Source organism: Fusarium tjaetaba (assembly GCF_013396195.1).
Source record: "Fusarium tjaetaba strain NRRL 66243 chromosome Unknown NRRL66243_c0000016, whole genome shotgun sequence".
Classification (NCBI taxonomy): domain Eukaryota; kingdom Fungi; phylum Ascomycota; class Sordariomycetes; order Hypocreales; family Nectriaceae; genus Fusarium; species Fusarium tjaetaba.
In genome coordinates, this window is record NW_023501212.1 from 1 (window position 1) to 27911 (window position 27911).

Consider the following 27911-nt stretch of genomic DNA (forward strand, 5'->3'; position numbering starts at 1 on the left):
CCGAATCCTTCGCCGGCGATCAAACCAGCAGCGATCGCGAAAGCATACATTTCAAAATGGTTGTTGAACCATTTGCGCCACCACCACGCTGTAATAGAACCGACTGTGTAATTCGTTAGTTAAAAACTCGTAAAATGATACCAGAATGACTTACAGAGAATGGCGTTGGCATATCCGGAGTCGGGGCCGAGAACCCAGGCGACACCGACGGACATCCAGTTGGGGAGCCAATCACGGTACTTCTCGCGGGAACCGACGAGCCAGAAGTGCTTGACGATCGCCTGGACAGCGCAGAGGATACCCATGGCAATGGAGAAGTAGGCGGAGGACTTGGGGATAGGAATGCTGGGCATGGTGACAGCAGTAGCGACAGCTTGCCAAGCAGCGACGGAGGGAGCAGCGAAGGGGCAGATATCAGCGGGATCATCGCTGGGTCGGTAGACGCAAGGGTAGGCAGACATGAAGAGGACGAAGATACCGGGGGCAAGGAAGACGGAGACGACAGTACCCATGGCCTGAGCGTAGAACTGCAGCTTGGGGGGAGTCTTGAGGAGGAAACCAACTCGGAAGTCGCTGACAAGAGAGTTGGCGACATCAGCGGTACCGGAAGCAATGTTACCGGCGACAAGGTTGATTCGCTGGGCGTCCTTGATGGCGAAGTGGTTCTTGGTGATACCACCGTAGACAAGCTGGGAAGCCTTGGCGGAAGCAGTGAGAGGAGCACAGTCGGTGACGGCGCCACCATAGATAGACATGAAAGCGAAGATGACACCGAGGATACAGGCGAGGAGAGCAAGACCAGCGTTCATGTGGAACTGGACCTCGCTGACGATCATGGCGAGAACAAGAGCAGCGAGGGTACCGGCGACCCAGACCCAAGTAGGGACCTGGTCCTGAGCAGAAGCAAAGTCCTCAACACCACCATCGGCATCAGCCTTGGCAGCCTGCTTAGCGAACCAAGCGTTGCTGTGGCCGCGAGCCTGGAGTCTGTTGTTGATGGAGCGAGCGGACTCGTGGACGGCGAACTTGATACCATCCCAGACAACCTTTCCGTGGAGGAAGAACTCGATGAGGGAGTAGACCATGAGGACCATGACACCGGGCCAGAGCATCCAGTATCGGGGAGAGGGGACATAGTCGGGGTCATCGACACCAGTCATGACGCTGAATCGAGTGATGCCTTCCCACTTACCCTCACCGACGGCGATACCAATGCACTCACCATAGTGGACGAGGAGAGGACCGATGAGACCCCAGGCGGCGACGGTACCACCCCACCAAGAGACAGCAGCGTTGAGACCGACGAGGATACCGGAACCGAAGAAGGCGGGGGTGAGCTGGATGTACCAACCCCAGTTCTCAGGCTCAAGGAGACCGCTGGCGGTGTATCCAGACCAGACGTAGAACCAGGTGAAGATGTGCCAGTTGTGAAGAATACCATCGGCATACTGACCAACACAGATGATGAGCAGAGCAATAATGAAAGCAATACCCAGCGCCTTGATCTTGCGCAGCGCATCAGCCGCACCAGATCCAACAGCGTGCATGGAGCGGATAGTCATAGCAGTAGCAGTAGGCGTAGGGAACACAAGGTTGAGCTCCCTCGCGACGTTGATGATGAAGAATCGTCGGAGGGGCACAGCAGCGAAAAGGCCGAAGAAGGCGCAGACGAAAGTGATGGTGAGGATGCGGCCAAAGTCCTTCTTGGGGTCGTCGGAGAGCAGGTCGAGACGGTACATGGCGGGGAGACCGGCGACGAAGACACCGGACATGCCGCCGGCGCCGGTGGCAGCGGCCTGGATGATGGAGTTCTCCTGGGGGCCGAATTTGCCGCCGAGGATGGGGACGTGAGGGAGGGACTTTGTGAGCATGAGGATGAAGCCGTAGCCGAAGATGGCGCCGAACATTGTAGCGGGGAAGGTGAAACCAGTCTTGAGGCCTGTAGACCGTTAGTATTATGAAGGTTGGTGAGATTGGGGGTGAGGGTGAAGCATACCGAGATAGACGTTGGAGGCGTTGACGAGCGAACCAAGAATGATACCGACAATGACAGCACGGGCAGTCAGAGGGTTAGGCTCATGCTCAACACCCTTTGCGGGAGGAAAGCTAGAGAACAGATCTGTGATACGCTCATCTTCGCTGTCGGCCTCAGACTTGAGGTCCGTGTCGAAATGGGGCTCCTTCTCGTCATATCGAGGCTGCGCGGTCTCATCGTAGCGAGGCTGGAGGGAATCCTCGGGCAAACGCTCGGGGACGACTGTTTCGGCGACCATGATGGGCGATCAGTTTGAAGGGGAAGAAACTTGAACTGCACTGCTGGTACGACTGAATGAAACCTGGGGAGCAGCAGCGATCTTATTTATCTCTCCTGCTACGGTCGTACAACAGTGATGGCACTTTTGAAACAACGCCCCGATTGAGCAAGTCGCCGCTCCCCATCCCATCCCATCCCATCTTTGCAAGTCACATCAAATCAATTCCGCACATCGGGGGACTTTTTGCAAGGTCGCCCAGAAGAGGAAGCGAGACAAACGATCTTTTGACGATTGCCAAATAAAGTAGCACAGATTCGAAGTGGATCCCTTATCTGCGGTATCCGACGAATGAGAGGGGGGCGGTTGTACTTTGGGAGCTGCCAAAATGGGAGCAATATTTTATCAGTGGTGCTTTGAACTTTTGTGCATGAGGAGAGGAGAGGGTCAAGGCTCCACCCCCAGATAGAGAGCGGGTGGCACCGAGGGAGAAACGGGCGATACGCGCCACATGTTGATGAGTGTGTGTACTACAGGGGGGATTAGGTTAAAGGTTTTATGGTTGGTTTATGGTTATCGGGGGGTTACTCTGCATTAGACTGTGAATGGTCAAGTCGTCTGCCACTCGCAATATCATTGCCTCATCCTCATTAGGGGCATCTCTCACTGACCATCACTGAATCACCCCCTAAATCACCAGACACTTTACTTTACCTCCCTCCTCACTCTCTCGGCGCCATATAATTCTAGACCACAATCCACAAACCCGCTTCAATTGCTCATACTTCTCAAATCTCCTGATATTTTCCTCCGATAGCGCAGCTGTTTCTGCTCCCCGTATCAATATCTCTCGCAATGCGAATGAATAATAAATCGGTATTGCACCTATCAGCATCGCGCTAAACCCAATCGGTGGGTGTGCTCCGTGTGCTGGCCAATGGCTCGGGGAACCTTTGTTGTTCTTGGCGCATTTTGCGGGGAGGGGGGACCTTTGTTAGGTTGGAGAAGGGCCTTTTTGTTTGGAGATGCAACAGGGCATCAAAACTGCGGAATGGAATATCGTATCGTATGTAGATAAGCCTAATATGTAAATGGAGATCTATCTACTGTTGGACCGAGGGCCCGTACTCGAGAGTCATTAACGGTTTACGTATTTACTTGACACTGCAGTCAAACGGCCTCAATTACAGTGCCTCCCCCGCATTCACTCACTAACTACAGTGTCTGAGTGTCTCTAATTCCGCTGTTGAGTGCCAAGACCAAAGGGACCGCTGCTTGCATTGCATTTGCATTTCTGGGATGATCAACCCTTGTCCCGTGCTATCTCGGCCCCATACTCGACTCGCACTGCAGTAATCACCTGGTGTTCCCAAGCCAATATACAGAATGGACTTTTGTCTAGATACTAGCTTGACTATACCCAATTCTACACATCACTCGACCCACTGCGTAACCAACAACGGGGTACCAACAGACGATAAAGATCCACGATCGTGATGCTATCTTGTCAAGAAATGCCTACCCTATTGCCACTGAATCAATTGCAACGTTTGATACCGTCGCATCAAATCGGTGTCGCCATTGTCGATCAGTGTGCCTGAAAGATTCTGGAAGATATGAAGATCGTCTTGGTATCTGTGGCCAAGACCGTTATACCCGTAGCCAAGAATGCGGCGACATGCACTATCCGATGCCCAGAATTTTTGACGTTCATGGATGAACCTCAACACCAACTCGGTCGCGATGTTATCAATCGCTCGCCACGCGAGTATCTATTTTCGTGTTCTAGGTGGATGCGGATCGGAATCCCTGCATTTTTTTGTGCTCCATGTCAGATCGCGACAAGATTACAGGTTGATACCGATTGATTGGTGAGGTCTTAGTAATATTTATCACCTCGATTGTATTTGGATATATTTCGCGATTTTGAAGACATCTTGAAGTCTCAGTCGTGATTATTATACTCATGATGGTATTGATGGATCCCAGCAATTGCTTTCGTAGCCTGTCGCAGTGTAATTGAATGTATCGTTTGTATCAAATGGTGACATTGAACATCAGAAATGCAGACTGCACAATGCCTGCATGATTGCCACTTGACACTCACCACCATCAAACCAACACCTAGATACCCTAGTGAGTAGCATCAATCGTCAATTCAAGGTTAAAATCTCTATTTTCCAGTTTCTCTCTGACCGAAAGCTACTTCACATGCCAATGCAACCTCCCAACCACCAGTAACCCTCAACCCTTCCAAACCACCTAGATAAAACCCCCTCCCCCATATCAGTTGGCCACTATCAAACAAGCATATCATTCAGCTCCGAACCCAACAGTCAGGAAATCTGCCCCGATCCGGGTTTTCGCCGGGGGCTCTCCCTGTCTTTACCCCAGCCTGTCAAAGGTTCCCAGGGCCTAGGGAGCTTCCACTTCGGGACACACACTCTCGCTTCCCCGTGAATATCGCCCCCACATTCGGGATAGATTACATATGCATGGGAGGCGAAGGGTCCGCTGGTTTGGGATACCAGAGGGTGATCATTCAGGCGGATTGTGGCGGGTTTATGAGAATGGTGTTTTGAGCCTTGATAAACCGATATCTGCTATGCTGATTCTGGAATGAGATGTTTGGGAGTGAGCGCGTGATGGGAGGAGTAGCTGCAGAAGTTCCAGGAGAAGGATGATATGTGAGGGGCGGAAATGTTGGTGGTCGATAATGGATTGCGGCACGGGCGATTATCAAGGTCCTTTTTGAGAGACCTGCCCCAAAGCGTAACCTGTCAGCTTCACTGGATCAGTCATCGGATAGTCTCTTGTGGAATCTTGTCAGAAACATCGATCGAAAGTGGTTTACACGATCTCTGGAGCAACTTCACTTCGACCTGTTCTGTGACTTGGATAAACTACCAGATAACATGAATAGTGTCAAGATGTCAGCAGCCAATCTCGAATGACGATATTACACGATGCTGTCACCATGGTGACGAGATAAGATACGGTGCGAGTGGTGCTGCAAGATAGGTATTGTGATTGAGCTGAAAATCAAGTGCCTGCACGCCAACAATTGTTCTGTTGAACAGGAAGTCTGAACACCAAGGAATAATGGACAAACAAAGATACCACAAGATTAGAAGCCTGTTTGGAAGAAACTTATACGGAAGATGGAGATTGCCGGACCTTCTGATAACCTCCCCAAAACTCACATTTGCTTTCCACCAACGTCGTCTCCGAACTAACCTCATGGCTCACTAATCCCAAGACCCGAAAACACAACATCTTTACAACGCTCCAGATACTCTTTCACATCCCACTCCGTATGCCAAGCATCATTATACGCTGCACTCAAACACAACTCCCCTCGAAACGTACCAAGAAACAAACCCAGCCCATTTCCGAGCTCTTCACCCGTAACCCACGGATCTCTCGCCTCAAACGCCCCCGTGTTCAGCGCCACGATAGTATCAGTACGTCCCATGCTCGAGATAGATACAGATGGATGAGCATTTGGCTCCGGGACTGGAAGGGGACGAGGACCGGAGGGTAGAGCTGGTGTAGCCTGGGAGAACATCGTTGGAGCGAGGAGGTAGAATTCTTTGTCTTGCTTGACGGTGAGATAGAAGGCTTTGACGGTTTCAAGAATGGAGAGGAATTCCGTTTTGCGGTTTGGTTTTGTGGAAGATGGGTGGAGATCCATGTCGACGACGAGGCTTTGGCCAGAGACAGAATGGTAGACTGATGCTGGATGTTGAGCTGTGCTATATGGTTCTTGACAGCTGGAGCGCTCGTTGCGTAGGATGTAGTTTATGTACCGAACTTTCTTGGTCGTGGCTGGTTTATCTTGTAGGTCTCGAACGACCATAGCAGCTGCAGCATGGAAGACATGCGTCGGCGTAGCTCCAACCATCTTGCACGCCTTGAGTAGCTTTTGCGTTTCCTCTCTGTTGAGAGTCAGTGCCAAGCGCTGGTGACGACCTGGAAGTAGATCGCCCTGTCGATAAGGAAGCGCAAGAACTTCCACGCTAGGATCCGAAGCGGCAGCGGCTTTTTGAGCTGCCATCTGTTTGAGTCTATCCAGTTGAGCCGGATCAGGAGTTTCGGGAATTTGAGCTGCGATTCGATAGGATGGACTCAAGTTTGAACTCTCACTGCCGTCGAGCGCTGGAGGCTCATAGGTATTGCCCTTTTCATAAGCTTCTGATGCGAGGAATATGAAGTTGTTGAGCATCATGAGAGTTCCGATGCCGTCGATGATGTCGTGAGGAGAACGGAAGACAAGGTCTCGGCGGACGCTCACAGATCCATCATCATCGCGCTCAGCAGGAAGATGTAAAACAAACATAGTTGGGAGCTTTGGCGCAGGAGGATCTGAGTTGGCCCACTGATTCCCAGTCTGACCACTGGAGATATGGACAAGAGTCCTCTCCAACCAAGCGTCCTTATCTGTTCCGCTCCGCAGCTCTCTATAAGTCTTGATCCACTCGCCTGACTCAAAGTCCTGAGTAACTTGTGATGCAAGTGTAGGGTGAGCGTGTCGAAGTGCAAGCCATGCCTTTCTCAAAGCTTCGTCAACCGCACGTTCAGCATCATCTTGCGACAAATCTGTGGTGGTCTTGATGGAGAGCGAGACATGTCCCGTCATCCCAAAGAACATACGACCGCTTCCTTCGTAGAGGATAACCATGGTTGAGTAGAATTGTTCGATTTCGTCGATATGGCGTTGCCAAACACCGGGGTTGACTTGATGCCAGTTGCAGTTCCGAGTCGTAGCCATTTTGGTCGCTAAAACGAGATGACACTGATAGAATTTGTTATATTGAAATAAAAATGGCCGCCTCAGAAATTTCAAGAAGCGCAAACCAGATTACTATATGTAGTCTCTCGAGGTTGGTGTAGAGGAGGAACCTGTTTGACTTGTCGGGGTAACGGGCCGTCTTCCGAGTCGATGACCTCGACACTCACTGGTCCATCTGGTAAACCAAGGCAAAACTATGGTTAAACGACTCAATGATCCGAGACTTGTGATGCAAGAAGAATATGCCGCTCTCAGGAAACCAATAAGCAGACATCTTTTCAAGACCTTGGATGTTGGCGGGGTACATATTACGACAAGTGGACTATCGATATTGCCAGATACGGATATTGAATGGAAAACGCGCTATCCAAGCTAGGTATTAGAAACAGCACGCTTGTCTAAACTGAGAAATCTAAGCAGCGTTCTAAATCAGATGATATACAAATTCAAACCAGTCCCATGCGGCCAAGACAATGATTTTCTTGGTCTGTACATCCCCTCCCCTCCCCCAAGCGCCCAGCAACTCTAAGGCTTGGCGACAGGCTCAGGCCGCAAACAAGGAAAGATCAAGTTCCTCGCAGCAAGCTTGAACATCTTCTTCGCCAGCCTCTTAGACCTCTCCGCATACTCCTTCGAATCATTGACATGCGGAAACGGCACATCAGGAACTTCCTTTCCCAGAAACTGGCACAACGGCTTCCAACCATCCGCAAGCTTGAAATCCAAAAGCTGCTCCTTTGGTACGGTATCTCTGATGTACTTGTTATGCCGAGCATACGCTGGCTTGAGGTATTCGATAACGTCGTTCGCAGAAGGCGCTCTCGTCCAGCCCTGGTGAATCTTGTTGCACGGTCTTGGACTCATAAACCCTGAAAGATCACCAAGCTTGACTCCAAGTTTTCGCAGAAAGGGACTCGTTGAGTTCTTGACCACGGCAACCATACTCGGATACCATTTCTCCACATCGCGCTCGACGAGAATAACTTTCGCATCTGGATAAGCTGGGATCAGCGACTCAGCGAAGTACGAAGCGACATCCGAAACAGCATCGTATTCTCCAAAAACTTCGTTCCATTCTTCACGGGAGAAAGGTTTGCCGCGGTATGTTGGGAGGACGGTGAATGTTGCGTCGCACGCTCTGTCGAAGATGGGCCATTGCCATTGAAGGTCTTCACGCTCAGCTGCGTCCCAGCCATGATGCACGTTAGGATATCCGAGGATTTGGAGCGCTTGCATCAGTGACGCTGAGCCATTGCGGGGAGCGCCAAGGCATAGAATCGGTGGAGGGCGAGTTGTTTTTGGTGAAGTGTCCTTCTCATTCTGCGACGACGAGTCGGCGGCCTTTTCTTGGTTGCCCATATTGAATCTAACGATACGGAGGAATAAGCAGAGAAAACTGACAGAGGGGGAGAAGTGGCCAGCTCATTCTCTTTATTACCACGAAACGTTAATTTCCCCGATGCCCGTCTGAGACACGGAAATCTTACGCCCAGCGGACGGCACGGATGATCATTAATTTCGCCCAATTGCCTTGTAAGACATGGCGCTTCTCACTCGTCGGCAGTAAGCACTTGTTCTAGCGGGCGTAGATCAAGACCCATCGTATTCGCAGATGAGAAGGATCTGCGGCACAAACGAAAAAAGGTTATTCGGGATCCCGAGGGGCCGTACTCCGTAAGCTGAGGCGACATCCGATGGTACTGTAGTCACCAATAGCAGGCATTCGAGTTCGCGTGAACAGAGTAGCGCATCAAGTTTATTATAATATTCTTGTGTCAGAACATGTTGAAGAAGACAAAGACATTCTTTCTACTCCTGGCGTTCAGCTCCCGACGAAACCTCCCGGCTAATCGTAGTCAGTGATCTCGGAACCGTCGGCATACCAGGATCCTGCGTAACCTTAAATCCTTGTTTACAACAACTACCGAACTTTGGATCGAAAGGGCGAAAATTTCAATGCCTCGGCCTCTTGTCCACAAGTTTTTGTTCCACGTCTTTGGAGCTTTGCTGCCATGAGTCTACCAAATCCGTCAGTGAACATTCAAAAGTCTCAACGCACAGATATCATACTTCGGTTTGGAGAGCTTCGGTGGCAGCGGTTGCACAATGCTCTTGTTCTGAAAAACGAATGGCTCGTTGTTCTCGGAGGCTTTGTCTCGCTGCAAGCCACCGGGTTTTCCATCAGTAATTTCAGGTAATGGTACATAGTCGCTGTACAAAGAAGAGGCCGAACCCGCGCTTTGTCCATTGCCCGGCATGATTCGACCTGTACCGCGCAAGACGGATATTTGGAGCTTTGAGAAGTTCTTCTTGAATCGTTCTTCCGAGATGACTTCACCGCCATACTTGACGACTCTCCACCGAAGATGAAGTCTCAAATACTCTTCAAGGTCATCGGAGTTCTTGATGTAGTGGTCGGGAATGTTGTCTCTAACGTGGTGAAGCAGATGAATTGTCAATGGGACCTGAGCACAGGAGGGGACCTGCGCTTCGGCCTGTCTCTTGCAGTTCTTGCAAGAGCCCTCGGATGTGCTCAGCCTACCACCAAAGGAGTACACATGACCAATGTAGTTGTGCTTTTCGAAACTCGTGTCTTCGCCCAATGGCACACCTAAGAAGAATTGGATTGTGTAAGACAGACCGTCTAGGGCGTATCGGTCATACACCACGTTGATGATATAATCCTTCCAAAATCCCTTCTGACCCTGACTTGATCGTATTGCGTTGGGAATAGTACATGGCCCATCCATAGATTCAATGACTTGTTCTGTGCCTGGGTACATCGTGTCGATATGCGATCGAAGCTCTTGTTGGAACTCCCCAGGTATGAATCGGCCATGCTTCCGTATCGTTCTTTCAGCCACTTCCGCAAGGTCGTCATATTGGTAGTTCAACTCTGTCCAGTCTCGACACGCTTGTGCCGTCCAGACTTCTTTTTCGGGATCGTTGTCTTTCCTGTGAAACGGTTCAAGAGGGTCCGTTTCCTTGTCGTCGGTGACGCCAGAAGCTGTGCTGGAACTGTCTGATTGTTCGGTGTCAAACCATAGCTTTGGGTTGAGGCATTGCCATATGGCTAGCAAGCGATCTATCTGCCTGCTTTGTGTCAGTTAAGTTGCGCCGCTAGGATATGAAGGATACGGACACGTGGTGAAGCCAAAAGATGGGATCAAACGCTGCTACTGGCACGTCGCTCATGTGTCCCATGCCAGTTGTATAGTCACTTCCTCCCGTCAAGTTCTTGCATTCATATCAGCCAAATCCACAACATTCGGCTGTCGTCTTACGTGAATATTGTTGTGGATATACTCCAAAGATATGTATCCCGTCCTTGGACATCCTTTGCCTTCCGCAATCCACTTCGTCGAAGCAAACTGTCCCCAATTCGAGTTATACCCCTTAGAGAACATACGATTGACTGCATCTGAAAGGCTTCCGGGATTCCATGTATATTCTTTCGAGTGTTGCTCCATTGTGCTCCATCTGGGCTTGCCATCCGGACCATTCTCATGAGCCTTCGCGAGATTCACGTTTGCCTGCCAACAGTTCCTTACACCATGGAGACCAGTGAAACAATCAGCGGGGTCCTTCCTCTCCTTAGAGATGTCTTCCGTTCTGAATATCCCGTATCGGCTGGTCCTAGATGTTTTGCTCCACTAAGTGCCTGTCAGCAACTCTCAAGCCGATCCGGTTGATTGACTCACTGGAGCCCAATCGCAATCCTTCTTTAGCGGGAGTTCGTCATGCACTATTGGGTTGTCTTTGATATTCCATTTTGACTTTCCTCCGGGCATGCTACCGAAGGGCAACGGGTCCCCTGTATTTGGATCTTTTTCTGGATTCTCGAAACCCATCAGTGGGTTGGGGTAGAGGCCGCTCTGCGGGAATTGGTTCTTTATCGTAGTAGGTGGGTAGATTCGGACGGCTCCTTGCGTAAGAACTGGGGGGCAAACCAAGTCTTCGTGGTACCTCTGTCGCCTAGCCCAATCCCAATATGGCATCCGCCAATGCCTTGCTGCTTTGTACCACTCATCTGCTTCCGAGGTCGGCAATCCGCAATCATCCACCCAGTTGCTGATCATTGACTTCATATTCTCCCAAATTCGTTGCTACTTATGTCAGAACCGAATCAATCATGTCCAAGATCAGATTTCACCTCAAAGAGCAGCATATACGGTCTATGCCATGCAGGAAAGTTCAGGCTGTTGTGGTTGCAATATCCACCGAAAGGCTGATCACCAGCCTGTTTAGTCTTCTTGTCCGGTGCATGTTTTGGTTCTGGCGCTCCGTCCCAGGCAACCTCTGGATATCCGTGCTAACCAAAGATCAGTAGGGCACCCACCTGTCGGGACCTTCACACTTACGATTCCGGCAATCTGGAAGTAGGATAGCTTGTCATCGACAGGCATAGCCTTGAAGCGTTCCAAGGCTAGCACAAATAGCGTCCACTGTTTTCTCTCGTTTGGGTCGTCTGAGTCGGCAAGAGACGATATCTCCTTACGGACTGGAAGGCCTTTCACATAGGGAATTTCTCCAGGGTATCTGACCGCATTGGGTGGCCGTGGAAGACCTTTGATGCCGTAGGTTCCATCTTCTGGAGGGATTGCTTCACCCATGATCGTGGAGTGGGTCTATTAACACCTGAAGAAATTCGGCGATAGATGTTAGAAGAGCGCACTTGTGGTGTACAAGGCTTTTATACCTACAAAAAGGATTACAAGTGCGCTTATCTGCAATTATGACGCAAAGGGAAACTCTCAAAAATGACTACTGGAACCCAACCCAGATCTGCCGTCTGGATCTACACAAACAGTCCGAGATATCAAGCCCGACAACCCGGCTCACTGCCCCAGTGACAAAACTTCAGCTCTAAAGTTCAGCCAATATGACGAAGGACAAGAGTAATTACAAACCTCTGAGGTCAAAGCTCAACCATTCTTTGAATCGTGTGTCTCAAAATATCCATCTTTTGGGGATTTCACATGCATTAGACTAAGACATGAGCCGTAGCGAAGCCAACCAGGAAGCCTTGCACCAGCCGCCAACGTCGCAAGCTGAAAACACCCAGAGATCTACGACACTAGCTGCATTCGAGCTGTCTGATTGGCCACAAGACAAGAAATTTACAGAGCTACTGAGCCAGACTAGCCAGCACAGAGCTGTGGGTAGAGCTGAACTTGGCGAAGGTCAACGAGAACTGGTAAGATCGTCAAAGGTAGCGCAGCGCGATGAACGGATCAGCCCGTTAGCTCATTGCCAAGGGACAAAGAGCCCGATTTCCAGCATAACTTGTCCGAGTACCTGTAGTTAACAACTCTACTTCAGCCCTCAAACCCTTCTCTCCTTCCTTATCCACAGCGCCCAACCCAGATGAACCCCAACAGTGAAGATGCCAGTTATAACACAATACAGCCAAATCCAATCCGACACATGCCGGCCTGATTGCTCAAAACTGAAGAAGGAGGTACTAAAGAAGGTCTTATCAGATAAGTCAGAAGAGTCAACATTTTAAGGCATGTCCAAGTCTTACCGCTACAAACGTCGCTGGCAGAAATGCGAGAGTGACCCATGCTATAGCTCTCATGTCGGAGCTGTCTCGAAGTGCTGCTTCGGTCTTTTTGAGGTTCAAAGCACTATCGCGCTGTGCCATTAGATTCAGACACTATGTCTGATTAGCTGAATGTGTACAGATGTTTTAAGATCGCTGGCTACTTACCGCCTGCATTTGCGCCTCTGCTCGCTTGGCGAGATAGATGCTTCGTGTTCGATTGTTAGCAGAGCATGTTTTTGAGGCTGAGATCTTCATTCTGATTGAGGACTTTGCCCTCTCCCAAGGACTGCCGTCAGTGTTGAGTTCATCAAGACTGTCATTTAGCCCCTGTAGCCAATCGAGTAAACTCTCATTGACCTGGCATTTGGCCTCGGTCATGGCACACTCTGAAGCAATGGAAGTTATCTTTCCCGGAGCAGCTTCAAAGTCAACATCCTGCTCGTGGCGGCGCTCCCAAACCTTGTCACCATAGGCATAGTGATTGAGTTCTTCATGATATTTGTCATTACGGTAGTTCTTGTGAGTCCCAGTTCGCTTCTCAACCGAGTACAGAGAGTCCCTCATGAGGGTGAGTTTCTCTGCAGTGCCTTCTATTCTTTGCTCCACCAGGATGAGTGGCACAAGCAGAGGATGCCATGCAAGGGTTTTGAGAGTCTGTAGTCGCAGCAGCAGATGCTTGATGTCTCTCTTGTGCAACATGTGAGCTACGACGTGCATAACTCTTGAGGTTGGAGAGTAGACAACAGAGATACTGAAGTTAGCGAGGTTGGAGTCCCATCTTTCTGGTTTGACAACGAAGCCTGGGGATCATGTCATCAGTCTACGGCGTTTCAAGAGAGACAGGATAGAGTTGGCATACCTTTTAGGCCTGCTTGCAACGGAACTTCAAACCAGGTGGGTGGCGTCTGCATCTGCTCGGTGTAGATGAAATTGTTTTCTAGGTGCAGCAAGTCGAGGTGCTCCCTGAATCCTTCCCACGACAGAGGCGGTGCATTATCGTTTTCAGTGTTGAACGGTAAGATTCTAGAAGCATTAGACAAAAGCGAATAAGTCGGCATCGAGAGTTTTAATTGAACCTCTAGAAAATAGCGCACTTACATTAATCTAAGAATGCCTTTCGACCCATCTTGCTGTGGGAGCTTAGGCAATGTGAGCACAGAAACGACGTCAGGAAGGCTCTCAGTCGTACCTCAAATACCCTGCGAAGATCTGGCGCAGATTTGTGATTGCCTGAGTCGAGGGAAACCTCGCTGTATTTGATTTCGTCTTTGTGCTGTGATAAAGACGTCAGTATTGAGAAATTTAATGTAATCGGGTGCTCGTACAGATCCTTCAATTATTTCGACAAATCTTGCATCCTGCGACCCGACAAACTGATCGAAGAATGCGTCGCGCGGAGTATTGGTGAACTTCTGTATCCAGGGCTTGACACTGCCGGCAGAAGAAAGGACAGGCTTGGTAGATGCCATGGTTTGGAAGTATTGCAATGGCAGACAAGTAAAGAAAAAGGCGATGTGTGTAATGCCAAATTGGAAGTCAGAAGAGGTAATATATATGGGATGGTCAGCATGCAGCCCCAGTAGCCTTTTAATGGTAATTCTCTTTTTCCACTTGGACAGTAGGCAGCGAGGCATACCGACTAAAGTGGCTGTGCATTGGGGCTTGTAACTACAACTGTTTGGAATTGCGTATCTTAGATTGTATTGTTCTTATTACTCCTACCAGCTTTTATGCTAGACGATAGCGCGGAAACAGTTTCTTGGAATGTTGAACTGGAAGAAGGGTCATATTCGAGACGGAAAGAATAATGGGAATGCGCATTTGCGATAAGAGAATGACTTCCGAATTGCCGTTTCGCCACATGTGAGGCTAAATAGCTGTATGTTCTTCTGACTATTGGGCAATATCGACGGTCTAGACATGGGTCTCGCAGAAGCTGAGGAGTTAGCTGCATGCCAAACGCCCCAGTGCCACCCGCCAATAGTATCTGGGCGCGTGACGCGTAATGCTTGATATTGGGATGATAGAATCTATCGAATTTCAATCTGGCAAATATACCGCCACCACCATCGCCATCACCGAAATTCTACGCAATCAACACTAACATCAAAAAGACTATTCTCACTCTCTTGGAGAAGACCAACCCATAAAAGGATTACGGTTATCACGACAAGCTCCCACGGCATGGACATGCTCCTCGAAGAGTTTGTTCCGGCTGTCGAACTCCTCCCCACATTGTTTGCAATCCTTGTCTCCTTTTCGTAGGATCTCGATTGCCTCGTCCATGAAGCGGTATATATCCGCTATGCACCTGGGTTGGCGGTGAATCTGACAGCTGCCTCATAATCTCTTTCTCTCAAATGTCCCAACGTGACCCTTTTCCTGGCTTCGCTTCTTCGCTTCCCAATCTCCCTTCGCTGTCTAAGATCCAGATCATCGGTTGTTACCTTTTCATGAAGATTATAAGCATGCTGTTCCAAAGCAAAAGCAAGGACCCGGGTCACTGTGGTGTACTTAAGCCTCCCCTGGGTTGCTTCTTATCTGCAAGAACCTTGTGCCAGTTTCAGACAGACACAATCAGCGAGATTCAATGGCAAAGTAATTTTAGACACTCGGGTCCGATCGTCGCTTCTGTTGGCATTGAGAGTGGACAGAACGTCACTCAAAGCCACGCCACTCATGTGCAGTATCTCAATCCTTTCCAGTTGCCCATCACGCACTGATACACCCTGATGTCCGGGATCCGCAGCTGTGATTGGGGGCCAGTAACCACCGTTTGTTAGGGGGTAATGCTTGTATCGTGTCTGCAACTCTTCTGCATCCACGAGCCCCCAGATATTCGACCAGATCTGGTTGTAATGCATGCCGAAATTTAGGACGACGAAATGATCATTTCCAATCCGTGAACTAAGAATTTCCACGACTTTCCAGAATCCAAGACCTAAGCTCTTCCTCAGGTCGAGAGGTGTTAAGTTGAGTATAGAGAACAGAGAATCGACGACCACCATCAGGTGGTCAGAGCCCTTGAAAGCCAAGTCACGTAGGCGAAATTGCAATGATTGAAGGAAAACGCCGACAACGATGTACTTTTCCACCCATGTTTCCCCGTCCAGAATGACACTCATGAGAGTATCACAGACCTTCCAAATATGGAGTAATATGTGAGGGTCACAAAAGAATTCAGCTACCTTGACCTGAGAAAGAACGCGGTCAAACAAAACTTTAAGTCTGCCCAATGTTCCTTTCATCATGAGCCCTTCATGGAAGGCTTCGATTCCCCGGCATTTGTCGTACAAGCTTTGCCAGGTGGCCAAGCTCTTGGTAGCCGAATCTACCAAGTGCTGGTTTGATAGGGTAAGTGTAATCATGCTGGTGCTCTACTTGTATCTTCCATTCTGGTCAAAGAGTATTTTGACAAGGCTGTCAAAGGCGCGGAGAATTTTGTACTGGTACACCTAAGGCTCGAAAGATACTGATAGTACCATAGGTAGCGTTGTGCATCTGCCTTGCGCTTGAATTTGCCGAGAATTCCCATTGATAATCTAGCACACTTTCCAAACCTCCCGTGACGTGAGGATTTGTCCTTAGCTTTCTCCGTCTTGAATTCTTCCCATCTGTCGCCAAGCTTTTGATACGTCGAGACTCTACTCAGAAGTTAGTCGCGCGTGCCATTTGGGTTTGAATGTGAGAGGTGCGGCGATAAGCTCACGCAAATTTGAAACCGCGTATACTAGACATTTCAACTGCTACCTCATGCAATATGTGTCCTTATTCGAGCTTGAGGAATCTTATGGTTTCTTGCCATGGTTACCACTTCTCGTCTCGGTTCTTTGGCCCCTCCTTTTTGCAACTCTTTTTCTTTGATTGTCCCGGGCTTTTCGCTATTGTGATAGGACAACTCATATTCTCAGGGGGCTGACTGACAGAGGCCGAAGGACATTGAGACACTATCTCGGCATCAGCCATCACTACATCGGCGTCAATAGGGTAGGGTGGCACGCTGATGCGCATGCCATTCTGTTGGAACATTACTGCATTAGGTGAGCTCATATAGGTTACAAGGGACATGCTGTTGGATGGGAAGACTGGGAAGACTCCTTGTCGATTATGGGGCTGGGTAATGCTCACACCCGGACTAAGTGCTCCAGCAGTGTGGTCAGAAATCTAGGCTGGGTAGGAATAGTACTGTAACCGAGCGTCATTGGGTATGGCGGTATGGCTTCCGGGACATGGATTTCGAAGTTGTACTCTGTCTGTCTTGAGTTGGCCCTCGGCAAGGGATAGTCAGGATCTGTTTCACCATCTTGGTTCTGAAATCGAGGAGTCATCTCAGTGGCATCATTATACCACCGGAAGTCTTCCATCGTGCTAGAGACTGTACGTCTGTGATGGTTGGGGCTTATGAATAGAACCTCAGAGTGTCTGATAGAATGTGTTTCAAGATAATACGAGGAGGGCACCCGGTTGCAAATATGATCTATCGAAGTCCCTGTAAATAACAACTCTACTTCAGCCCTCAAGATCTTCTCTCCTTCCTTATCCATCTTGGTGATTGGGGCACTCGTCTGTCGAGACTAATCCTCTTGGATGAGTGTCGAACAATCTGGAAGAAACTGGATCACAAATGGCAGTAGCCAGTCCTCTTGATCACCGCAACCATCGAGTCCGTGCCAGAGGACTAACACCTCAAGCTCAGGTGCAGAAAGAGGGCTGGAAGTACAAGAGGGCTGATGCCAGGGCTTCGGCTTGACCGCAGCCGCCTTTCGCGGATCATAAAACATTGGTTGGCAAAGGATAATTTATTGAAAGAGTGTAAGTAGTTGGGTTGAAGTATAAAATCCATTCATCAAGTCCGCATCTAACATTCAAAGTCTTTCAGTTTCCGATTGATTTTTATACACCACAGTTCTCTTGTTGCAGTTGGTCGTTCAATTTCAACATCTTGTTGGCTTTATAACCTTGCCAACTGTTTGTCAGCTCTGGGCTTGCGTATCAGCTCGACGGCATGTTTCAGTTCAGCCAGGCTTTCGAGATAGGCCTCGTCAGTTTGCCCATCTCCAGAGACATCTAGTTTCTCAATCTCATTCAAAAAGAGTTGCATGATATATGGAGTAGCGTTTCTAAATGCGGTCTGTACAGCCTACGCATTTCCAGGTTAGCAGAAATTCTCGATGATGGGTACTGAAACTGACAGCACACGATCCCTGGTGGGGCACGACCGATCGGGGTGCAGCACCATGGGAGTGGAAGGACATGGCGGGATGTTGAAATGTATATTTTGGTGTATGTCGAAAGCTTGAGCTTCCAAGGTTGGTTTCCAAGGTTGAGTTTGAGAAAGAAGCTGGAACTTGGGGCTTCAAGTCAGGATCTCAGGCAGTTTTTCTAGGTTTTATATGAAGATTCCCGTTCCTTCTTTGCACAAAATTATAGGCGTGCTGGCGATATGTTGAGGCGTCACGAAAAAGAGGGTTGAAAATCACGCGCGCGTAATGCTGGTGGCGTTTGTCGTCAAATGGGAGGTCGCCATCGCATTGTGCATGAGACCAGGTGCGGAGCTAGGCATAAAGCTGGGCTCGAAGCCAAGCGTACAGCCGACTTCAAAATAAGCACAAAGCCATTCGCACAGCCAGCACCGGAACAACGGACCAATCAACCGTGCAGCCAGGAACAGAGCCAGGCTTGAAGCCGAGTGCCAGGCCAGCGTGTAAGCCCATTTTCAACCCCCAGGTGCCAACTAAGTAAGCCCTGCTTATGCTGGGGAAACAACTACAGGAAAATCTTAAGACATCTGAACATGAACCCTCCTGCGACGCGAAAAATGTCTTTTAAGTATATAATAGCAGATCCGACGAATTTTGGTCCAAGTCTCGTTTTTTTGCCGCTGTATTGAGCTGATTCTTCAAGACTAAGCACTATGACCCACGACGACTATCCCTCCGCCAATCAGGTTCCGTTTGCACCTGGTTATAGCGCCGATTGGAACTCAGTTCCTCCTCTCCCTATGCCCGCTCTGCAACCGAACGCCCTGGCAGAGTCCGCGGTCTGGCCCCAGTTCTTGGACCCAGCTGCCGCCTTGTCTGCAGTCGACTCAGACACCATCCCTGGAGCCGGCGACTTCAATTACGCTCAGGGTTTCAACGGTTTGAACCTCAATGGATTCATTCCTACAGAGCACTCAGGTGCCGGACAGGTGGGAGACTACAGTCGAGACTTGGCGTCATACATGTCTTCTCTACAGCCGAACGTCGATAACACTGTCATCGCCAACCAAACCTCGCCACTTCTGGGGATTGATGACACCGAGTCCTCTCCAAGCTTCCACGGAGGAGGTCCTTCCACACAATCAGTTGCGAGTACGCCTTCAAGCAGCAATGGCTGGACCAAGGAGCAGGACAAACTCCTCATGAGTCTCAAAGCTCAAGGTCTCGGATATTCCGCTATTCAAGATGAGATGAGAAAGGAGTTTGGGTGGACTAGGAACAAGAATGTGTTGGTCAAGCGCTTCGCGGTGTCGAAGAAGCGCTGCAAGCCGCAGATCAAAACTCGCGTAAGTAGAAGCTTCTTCACTACATAGACTGCTACATGTCATTAACGCAGTTTCTTCCAGATCGTTAGAGATATTTCTAAAAAGATTACTCCTGAAATCATCAAGGCTGTGGGAAAAGAACTCGAGAAGGTCACCTCATCTGGTAGCAATAGTATTGCAACAGAACTTGAGGACTTGGTCCCATTAAGGCTCCCGGAGTTCCTTGAACGACTAGTCGCGGATGTTGGTGTCTCGCTTCATCAGATAGTTGAGGACGATAAGAGATCATCAGCTTGACTGGGGAGTTTTCGCACTTGATTTCAGATAGATAACAGCTATCTTGTGCTATCCTTTTTCACTAAAATACACACAAATTTAGATTTACTTATACTTGTTAATCAGGTATAGTGTCTCAATCTCATGACGCAGCACGATAGTGCTTTGAACCTCAAAAAGACTGAAGCAGCTCCTAGACTAAAAGAGGTTACTTATCCACAGACCTGACAGGGGGTTATTTAGGGATGATGCTTAGACTTAAGGATCTTTCCTTAGCGCACTTTCCGATGGCTAAAGAAGACTTTTAGGTGATTTAATTGGCCGGGGTATGGTGTTCTAGACCGCAATAGCAGCCTGAATCAAACAATATCGTGGAAAATGGAGCTAGTGCCTGCGCTATTGACACAGCTGAGGCCGCTTTTTTTCAATAGTGTGAAGCACTAAAAAACAAAAACAAACCCCCTATGTGCAATACTTAGGATCTTCAATGTCCCTGCTTTCTTCGTCTTTTCAATTTTTATTCCTTTACTCTTGTCGCTCGTTTGTCATAGCGAAAATGCGTTTCGCTGCTTTTCTCTCTTTGGGCCTCGGCGCCAATGTCGCAATCGCAAGTGTATGCAAGCCGCGAAGTCGAACATCGAGTGACTCCAGTGAGTGGATCTTCTGACAAGTATCGCTTTGTGTACTGATAAATGTTCAGGTATAGTATCTACCGAGTCTGCGTCCGCATCGTTGACGGAATCTGTTGTTGAGTCAACTACAAGTACAGACATCGTGACAGCTACTACAACCTCTGTCGAATTGTCCATCAGTGTCACATCTACAGACGACGAGAATAGTTCAACTGAGGCGACCGAGTCGCAAAGCGCCAGCGTTGAGCTCTCAACTTCCATTGGTACGGAAACGACTACAACTGAAATCCCTACTACAATTGCCGAGACTACTACGACTGCTGAGACCACGACAACTGCTGAAGCAACCACGACCACTGAAGACACATTTATACCGATTCCTACCTTCAATATCAAGGCCGTAGGCTCAGACGTCGACGGCCAATTGCTGCGTGGCGATCCAGTTGCTTATAACAACATCGGCTGGTTCACGCCGATGTTCGCGCCCACTCCCCCAGTTCTCACCTTTTCTATCGACGCCAACACCAACCATGTACGAGAGACAAACACCGGGAAATACTTGTGCGTTGCATTCGGCAACGGCAACGGCGGGGGTTTCCCAAACTCCAATATGCTCTGCAACCCCGATAGCCCTATTGCTGGGGTAGAACCTGTTACATGCGAACAGACTCGGGACCGAAAGCTCAAGTGCTCTGCACCGGCTGGTGAATGCCAGTTGGATGAGTCGACAGATACTACCTATTGCAATCCAGTTGCTGGTACCTGGGATAAGTTCAATGTGATCACTGGTAGGATTATCAACACTCCTGCTCTTGTCATGGTGTCGAGTAGCGATCCGTCCACGCCCAGCGATATGAAAGCCGTTGAGCTTCAACTCGTTCCCTATGCGGATTAGTCTGTGGTCTCTGGCGGGCATCGAATTTTTCTTCTCTTCAACTTCTTTACAAGGGCTGAATCATATTTAATTTTATAATTTAAGCAATTTTTCGGTGTGTCGATTTCACTGCTCACTCACCGTAGACGAACTGGAGAAGGACTAAATTTAGACTAGACAGAAAACACAGAGAAAATGCGCCTATTAAGCCGTACGATCACGATATCCAAATAACCCCCAATGGCAAGCCTAGGTTAAGCATAAGGTCGAGCTTATTTCGGTGCATACCAGCGGATGGTCCGCGCCTACTAGCAAAGTCCAGCCAGCCTTGTTCAAGCTTATACAGCCACATTTCTGCAAGCGCGCTGTCCAATGGCATGAGATGAACGCTTTGGGAAGAATGTGGCGCAGGAGTCAAGTTCTCTGTGGTGATATAAGCGAAGGAGCATTTGTTCGTCAAAGTCTAGACCTCATTTACCAACGCAACCATAACGCCTTGTGTTTGCAAGTTCCTTAAGGCTTAGCGAATGAAGCCAAGCTCACAATCTCAGATATGCAAAACAAATAGCCCCAGAGATGTCGGTGAGCGAGATGCGCTGTCAAAAGTGCAGCATCACAGATAAATAAAGTCGTTTCTGCCTAATTCCCAAGCTTTGGCGCCGCAACAGCACTCATCGTATTCCCAACACTGCGCTAGCAGACACGATGAGATTGCAGAGTTTTCTTCCCCAGTTGCTTCCCTTGTTTCTCCTCGCAGAGGCAGCTCTTGCGCAGAATACTCTCCAGCAGACCTGTACAGGCTTGAAGAACCTGTCAAAATGCAAGTACGAGTTTTCTGTGCCTTATGGTGTCAACGTTACCCTCAAGACAGTCCCCGATAGAAAGGTACCCATCTCCATCTGCTGACCAGCTGGGGGCTTGCTAATTGTCTGGCTTTAGTATGACGAATGCAAGACCAAGGAGAAATACAAGAAACCTTGTCCTACTCCGAAAAAGCCGAAGCTTATGTGTGATGCATTGAGATGTGTTCCAGGTATGGTTCTTCCTCTGAACAGCAGACCTGCCCGCTGACACTGGGGAGGATGGGTCGATACCACCAAGCAAGTCATTACAGGCTTGGAAGTCCTCACCAAAAAGATCAACCTTTGCGATACTGTGCGCAAGCTTTTAGGTCAGCCCCAGGGAGATAACTTCATCGAGTCCTCCGATGCGATCTGCCAATGCTTACCCCGTATTGGCGAATTGAGTGCAACATCAGGCTTCAAGTCGTTCGAGCAGGGAGTTTTATCGGCCGCGGATTCAAAGGATGTCGACCAAGTCGTCAAAGCCCAAAAAGTAAGCTCTCCCAATTTCTGTATCTGGGTATCTATTAATCAGTTCTTGCTTGTAGTGTATGAATAGTGCGGGATTCCCGACAGCTGATGACCGGGATAAAGTCAGAAAGACCCTCCAGTCCAAGGCAAAGCGCAAAGTGCTTATCATCGAGGGGCCCGAGGTATGTTCAGTCTACACCAGCTTCTCCGTTATTCCATCGCTCTAACAGGCCCTCAGATCAACGAAGACAATTATTCTAAGCTTATGACTATCGTCAAGTCCTGTAAGCCAGGCTCATTTTGTACCGGCCTGCAAATTCAAGAGACCATCTCAAAGCTTTTAACTCCATATATGGCGGAGATTGCCCGTCAGTTCCGACAGGGCCTCTTCGTTCCCTGGGTTCCCCTTCTCGAAAACCTACTGTCCATTTCCAATGACTTCAATACGGCGGCTCAGAATATTGGGTCGCCTTTCCTCGGCTTCAAGTCGAGATATGATTATGCCACGCAAACCTCTTGTGTTGAGCTCGGTAGCTGTGATGGACCTGCTGTGTCATCTTTTTTCAAGCAAGGTAGGTTTACGGGGGGCCATTCGGTACTCACAGAAACTAACAACCTATCACAGTCGGCGATATAGTCAATAACATCCAGCTTATTTATAAAATGCGAGTCCCGGATACAGCGAGCAACCTCCTCACAACATACATACAAGAGGCAAAGGATGCCAACACAGCCGCTGAAGAACTCCCAGAGGAATCTGCAAGTGCTGATCTGTTCCGAGGAGGCGAAATTCAGACTGTTCAAGATCTTTTCAAGTTCGTTCCCATCGTCGACCGTACATTCCTCCTACAAAGGAAAATAGGGTCGATAGTTGACTTTTATGCTGGCTACTCTGCCGAAAATCGGGATATAGTTTCCTCAACATTCAACTCCTTGGCAAATGTCAGCAGCTCAAGTTCCGCCGGTATCAACACAGAACTCAACGTCAAGGAACGTCCCGCAAACGACGACCTGCTGCAGCAGATAATCATGATGAAGACTGTCCTGAAGAGAGATCTTTACGACCCTCTTTTGGCGATGAAGCAAGCTTTTAAGCGGTATGATGACCAGATTGCCAAGTCTTCGTTTGGTCCTGGCAAGGCTGGCGTTGTCATGGAGCCGAGTGCCATTGGGTACCAGCGATGGACCAAGATTCCGAATATGGCTATGCCGTGCTCGAAACAGGTCACCAAGACGTTTAATAAGTCGGGGTTCAGCAAGACGTTTTCGTTCACGGAATATTACAAGTGCACGGTTGACGGCGCAACGGCATATTACCCCAAGCTTCAGATTCCTTACATTCGGTTGACGTTCTAGGTATTGGCAGCTCAGCCAGCCTGGCATGGGTCACGGTAGCAGCTGAAGGTTAGCTCGAATATTCCAAGATTAATGTTCAAATATCTGCTTCATCATTGTACAAGAACACTTGAGCTTCTAAAAATTTTTGATATTATTATGAGACCTCATTTGCCACATTGCTGGGTACTTGGGCAATAAATCAATGATGTAGAATGACTTCAACTGGCCAATTGAGAAGATCATCCCATGGTGAACCCTTGACCTTTTCCACAATAGCAGTAATCAACGTCTCTGCCCAGTTCTCAAAGAACCAATACTCCGTTTCGCCCCAGTACAGTAGAATATCGTAGTACGCCAAAATAATAAGAGCCAAAGGATGTCCCGACACAGCAAGGTCCAAGAAATCTCGCGGTACAGACATGGGCCACGAGAAGATGACCCTCAGTTCTGGCGGCGAGACTTTGTACAGGCTTGAAAACGCGTCATCGACGCAACCGGTGATGGATACGACGGCGGAAGTCAGGACGGCTCTGGACTGATCTTCCATCGAGTCTGATGCTATCCGGCGTGCAAGCTCGGGTAACCTGGCGTGAAGACCGCGAAGAAGGTAGCTGTTTACGTGCGGATGTGGCGTCTCGCAGAAAAGCTCTTTCAGAGGACCGTTTCTGAGATCTGCGGCCCCTGGTGAATGAAGAACAGCCTCCATGCCGTTGACGAGAGAAAAGATCTCCATGAGACTCTGAACAGGTTGGGAGCACCCGTGACTTCGAAAGTCGTCGCAGTTCGGAAATGCCGCAAATTTGTTGACTACTATGAAGGTCGTGCTGGCGTATAAGGCGTGGCAGTTTGATGAAGTGACTGGTTCGGAGATCGCTTCTCTGAGTCCGCGGAGAGAAGCATTCTGATGTTTTGATGCTTGGAGGAGGTAGGTCTGTCTCTTTTCGGGATGGAGGTGAGCGAGGTGATAGCCTGAAAATGCCAATATTTGTCGAAGAAACCAGGGATATGCTAGAGCGACTTGAGGTACTGATTGCTGAAAGGTCGGGATGGTTCTCTCATTGAAGACCATGGTTTTGTACGTGACGGTGGTGTAGTGAAGCATGAGCTCGGCGGTAGATACCCAGCAGTCAGGTTCATCAAGGGGACTTGAGAATAAAGAGCCGGATAATAGAGATGCTGGACTACCTGCTGGGAGGCTGTGGCTGGGCGTTTGGAGAGAGCGATTGGTCAGAGGTTTTTGTTCCTGGTAGTCATCCGATTTGACAAACTCCAGGCTACACCGAACTCTGTGCCTGACGCATGCAGAACAGGGGACTTCTTCGTCACACTGTTATCGGTTAGACAGGTGTCACCAGTCATGAGTCGCGACTCTATTTGCAGACCTTGACTCGGCGCTTCTTGCAACGTATGCAGCCATTTCGGGACTTTTTGTACCCCACGCGAGTGGATTTGGCCTGTTCCGTCTCCCCGTCCATTGGAAAGGGGACCTTGAGACGCACAAGGCAGTAAAGGAACGATGGAGGGTTGTTTCTGGAAGAAGTGGAATCTCGCACTCGTTCCGAGTGGAATTTGGGGAAAATGGAGTGCTTCTGGTGAATGGGGAGTTGATTTGATTAGCAGAGGAAATCGGATGGTTTGTCTGTCCGATCCCGAGCTGATGACGAATGCGAACGCGAAGCCGAGGTCAGACTGTCCAATAGAAGTTCATGAACTCGGAGAATTATGGGGAGATTAAATGCTGACAGGGAGGCTCGTTATTGGTAATTTATTGTTTCTATTTTAACTTCACATGCGACGACACGGTAATGTTCATATGAAGGGCTCATATATTCACAACTGCCTTAACTTCTATATACACAAGAAATATGTTCACTGAATTTCATCCATTCACACCACCCTGCTTCACTCAGTAGAGCGATCGTCGTCGAAAGTCCATGGGAACACGAGCAGCGCGACGGCGACGAAGACCTCGCTTGCACTTGGATCCAGGAGTAGGAACCGGAGTAGGAGCTGAGCTGATGGGCTCAGGGACAGTAGAGTTGCTACCGCCGACCTTGAGAGCCGCAATCTTCTCGGCTGCGTGCTCAGCGGCCACCATGATGATGGCCTGAGTGTTGCCGGTGGGAAGATCAGGGTGCATGGAGGCGTCAACAACAAAGAGATTGTCGGTGCCGTAGACCTTGGTGTTGAGATCGACGACAGCGCTACCGTTGGCCTTGCGGCCGTCGTCGACGCCCATCTTGGCGCTACCCATCCAGTGATCGCCGCTGATCATCTTGGTGGCCAGGATGTCATCTACAGTGGCACCGGGGGTGATGTAGGAAAGGGTAGAGTTGCTGCCGCTGGTGAGGTCAAGCCAGTACTGAACAAAGTCAGCCATGGCCTTGCGATCCTCCTGGTCGATCAACCAGGGCTTGGTGTTGAGGACGGTGTTTCCACCAGCGGTGATACCAAGCTCACCGACGGTGCTGGTACCGTGGGTCAAGAATGTGCGGACAGTGATGATGCCGTCGGCCATGGCACTAGCGGTACCCTGAAGGTATCGAGTGCGACCATCAGCGCCCTTGGCAGATGTCCAGAGGTGCATGCGCTGAGCAGCCTGTGTAATGGGACCAGAGCCTTGGTAGTAAAGCTCCACATCAGACTTGACGGGTTCGGTAGCAATGTTGTTGAACTTGTAAGCGGTAAAGTTGCTCTTAGTCTTGAACTGAAGCATGACCTGAGCGTGGTCCTGAAGATGGTGTCCAACAGGGAGGTCGATGAAGTCAGAAGCAGTGGGGAGAGTCACACCAGTCTTGGAAGCACCCTGCTTGACGATAGCGAGAGCATCTGACTTGCCGATACCAGCGTTCCAGAGAAGACGGGGGGTGGACATGGCACCAGCAGCGAGGACGACTTTACCGCCAGCCTTGACGTTGATGATCTGCTTGCTACCGTTGGCGCCTTGGGTAAGAACACCAGTGATCTTGCTGCCGGATCGAATGGGCTGGATAACCTTGGTCTCGAGCTTGAGAGTAAAGTTGGGGAGGTTCTTGGCAAAGGGCATGTAAGTGCGAGCAGGACCAGCACGCATGTTGTTCTTGATAGACCATGAAGGACGAGAGTACACGAGGTGTTTCTCATTAGGCTCTTCAATGGAGTCAACCTCCTTCCAGCCCTTGGCACTCAAGTATCCCGAGAGGATAGTGAAGGTCCGATCATCGTAGTACTTTCCATCGTCTGAGGGTAAAGTAGTACCCGGGTTGCGCTCGTAAAGACGATCAGCGGCTTTGGAGAGGTCAGACCAGCTCCAGCCCTTAGGCCAGCGCTGGAAATCGCGCTCAGGAGGGTGGATGAAGTTGAGGCCGTTGATGGAGCTGGATCCGCCGAGGAGACAGCCTGCGGTTGAGGCGGTGTCGCTGCAGAACTTAGTGCCAGACATGCTGGTCATGCTGCTGCCGAGGGCGGGGATGTCGTAGGGAGTGAGGGTGTTGTTCCATGGGAGGGCTTGGGCAGCGTTACCGAGAGCGACCGTGTTGGCTGGGCCGCGCTCGATGAGAAGAACACTAGCACCCTTCTCGGCGAGACGCTCGGCGGCGATGATACCGGCGGGACCACCGCCGACGACGATGACATCGTAGGTAACGTTGGAAGTGGTAGGAGGAAGAGTGGTGGAGTTTCCAGGAACGGGTGTGCCTGTTCCAGGAGCAGGAGTAGTCTCCTTCGCCATAGCAGCCCAGGTAGCGTACTTCGCAGAAGCAGCCTTCTTGATATCAAGACCAAACTGTCCAAAGCCAGCGCCATGGTAGTTCAGAGCGCTCTCGGGATCAGAAGGGGTATCAACATCAATAGACGACCACGCATATCCCACAACAGGAGACTCGCCAGTCAACGAAGTAGTCTCCTTAACAACACACCCCTCACAGAGGAAAGTATACGAGACATGGGTGCTGTTGACAAAAGTGCCCTCAGGAATAGGCGTAGCCTTAACGGTAGAGTTGGTGTAAACATCCGGGTTAGCGTACGAGTTTGCCATACGAAAGCTCGTAACAATATCATCACCATTCGGCCACGCAACAAAGAGCATACCGCCAACCATACCGCCTCTGAAGGAAATACCACCCCATCCCTCCTTCTCACGAGGAAACACCATCTGCGCGATGAGATCCTTACCCAAGGTTTCGGGCACGGCGATACCAAGACTGTACCCATCGTCGACGAAGCGCTGAAAGTCAATGCCAGTTTTGGGATCGTTGTAGGCGGAGGATCGAAGGCCTTGGGCGGAGGCGAGACCTAGAAGGCCTGCCATGCTGGAGAGTGTGAAGCGCATGGTTAAGAATGAATGAATGGTTCAAGAGAGTGAGGATAGACCACCAGGGTC

The 27911-nt window shown here is 49.6% G+C and overlaps 10 protein-coding genes across 10 annotated transcripts; 3 read left to right on the plus strand and 7 right to left on the minus strand.

Moving 5' to 3' along the window:
* On the minus strand, positions 1-2273 carry FTJAE_608 (metal-nicotianamine transporter YSL11; the record flags this gene model as incomplete). The annotated part of the gene is made up of 3 exons (XM_037352655.1): positions 1-103; positions 155-1939; positions 1997-2273. Coding segments are annotated over 3 exons (2165 nt in total), but the record flags the coding sequence as incomplete, so codon positions are not given.
* A 3217-nt stretch (positions 2274-5490) lies between these two features.
* Positions 5491-7023, minus strand: FTJAE_609 (uncharacterized protein; the record flags this gene model as incomplete). Its single annotated transcript, XM_037352666.1, has 1 exon — positions 5491-7023. The coding sequence occupies one exon, from the start codon at positions 7021-7023 to the stop codon at positions 5491-5493; it is 1533 nt and encodes a 510-aa protein (XP_037212237.1).
* Positions 7024-7569: 546 nt separating this feature from the next.
* On the minus strand, positions 7570-8403 carry FTJAE_610 (uncharacterized protein; the record flags this gene model as incomplete). Its single annotated transcript, XM_037352678.1, has 1 exon — positions 7570-8403. One exon carries the CDS (start codon positions 8401-8403, stop codon positions 7570-7572), a length of 834 nt encoding a protein of 277 aa, XP_037212238.1.
* A 4084-nt stretch (positions 8404-12487) lies between these two features.
* FTJAE_612 (uncharacterized protein) lies at positions 12488-14061 on the minus strand (the record flags this gene model as incomplete). The annotated part of the gene is made up of 7 exons (XM_037352699.1): positions 12488-12508; positions 12572-12703; positions 12758-13392; positions 13452-13615; positions 13691-13722; positions 13782-13865; positions 13918-14061. The coding sequence occupies 7 exons, from the start codon at positions 14059-14061 to the stop codon at positions 12488-12490; spliced, it is 1212 nt and encodes a 403-aa protein (XP_037212239.1).
* A 1068-nt stretch (positions 14062-15129) lies between these two features.
* Positions 15130-15960, minus strand: FTJAE_613 (uncharacterized protein; the record flags this gene model as incomplete). The annotated part of the gene is made up of 1 exon (XM_037352710.1): positions 15130-15960. One exon carries the CDS (start codon positions 15958-15960, stop codon positions 15130-15132), a length of 831 nt encoding a protein of 276 aa, XP_037212240.1.
* A 2546-nt stretch (positions 15961-18506) lies between these two features.
* On the plus strand, positions 18507-19415 carry FTJAE_614 (uncharacterized protein; the record flags this gene model as incomplete). The annotated part of the gene is made up of 2 exons (XM_037352721.1): positions 18507-19139; positions 19200-19415. The coding sequence occupies 2 exons, from the start codon at positions 18507-18509 to the stop codon at positions 19413-19415; spliced, it is 849 nt and encodes a 282-aa protein (XP_037212241.1).
* A 535-nt stretch (positions 19416-19950) lies between these two features.
* FTJAE_615 (uncharacterized protein) lies at positions 19951-20921 on the plus strand (the record flags this gene model as incomplete). The annotated part of the gene is made up of 2 exons (XM_037352731.1): positions 19951-20044; positions 20095-20921. 2 exons carry the CDS (start codon positions 19951-19953, stop codon positions 20919-20921), a joined length of 921 nt encoding a protein of 306 aa, XP_037212242.1.
* A 684-nt stretch (positions 20922-21605) lies between these two features.
* Positions 21606-23569, plus strand: FTJAE_616 (uncharacterized protein; the record flags this gene model as incomplete). The annotated part of the gene is made up of 6 exons (XM_037352742.1): positions 21606-21785; positions 21840-21933; positions 21982-22235; positions 22291-22395; positions 22452-22785; positions 22839-23569. 6 exons carry the CDS (start codon positions 21606-21608, stop codon positions 23567-23569), a joined length of 1698 nt encoding a protein of 565 aa, XP_037212243.1.
* Positions 23570-23750: 181 nt separating this feature from the next.
* FTJAE_617 (transcription factor) lies at positions 23751-24620 on the minus strand (the record flags this gene model as incomplete). The annotated part of the gene is made up of 1 exon (XM_037352753.1): positions 23751-24620. One exon carries the CDS (start codon positions 24618-24620, stop codon positions 23751-23753), a length of 870 nt encoding a protein of 289 aa, XP_037212244.1.
* An 837-nt stretch (positions 24621-25457) lies between these two features.
* FTJAE_618 (cellobiose dehydrogenase) lies at positions 25458-27860 on the minus strand (the record flags this gene model as incomplete). Its single annotated transcript, XM_037352764.1, has 1 exon — positions 25458-27860. The coding sequence occupies one exon, from the start codon at positions 27858-27860 to the stop codon at positions 25458-25460; it is 2403 nt and encodes an 800-aa protein (XP_037212245.1).
* Between the last annotated feature and the right edge of the window lie 51 nt (positions 27861-27911).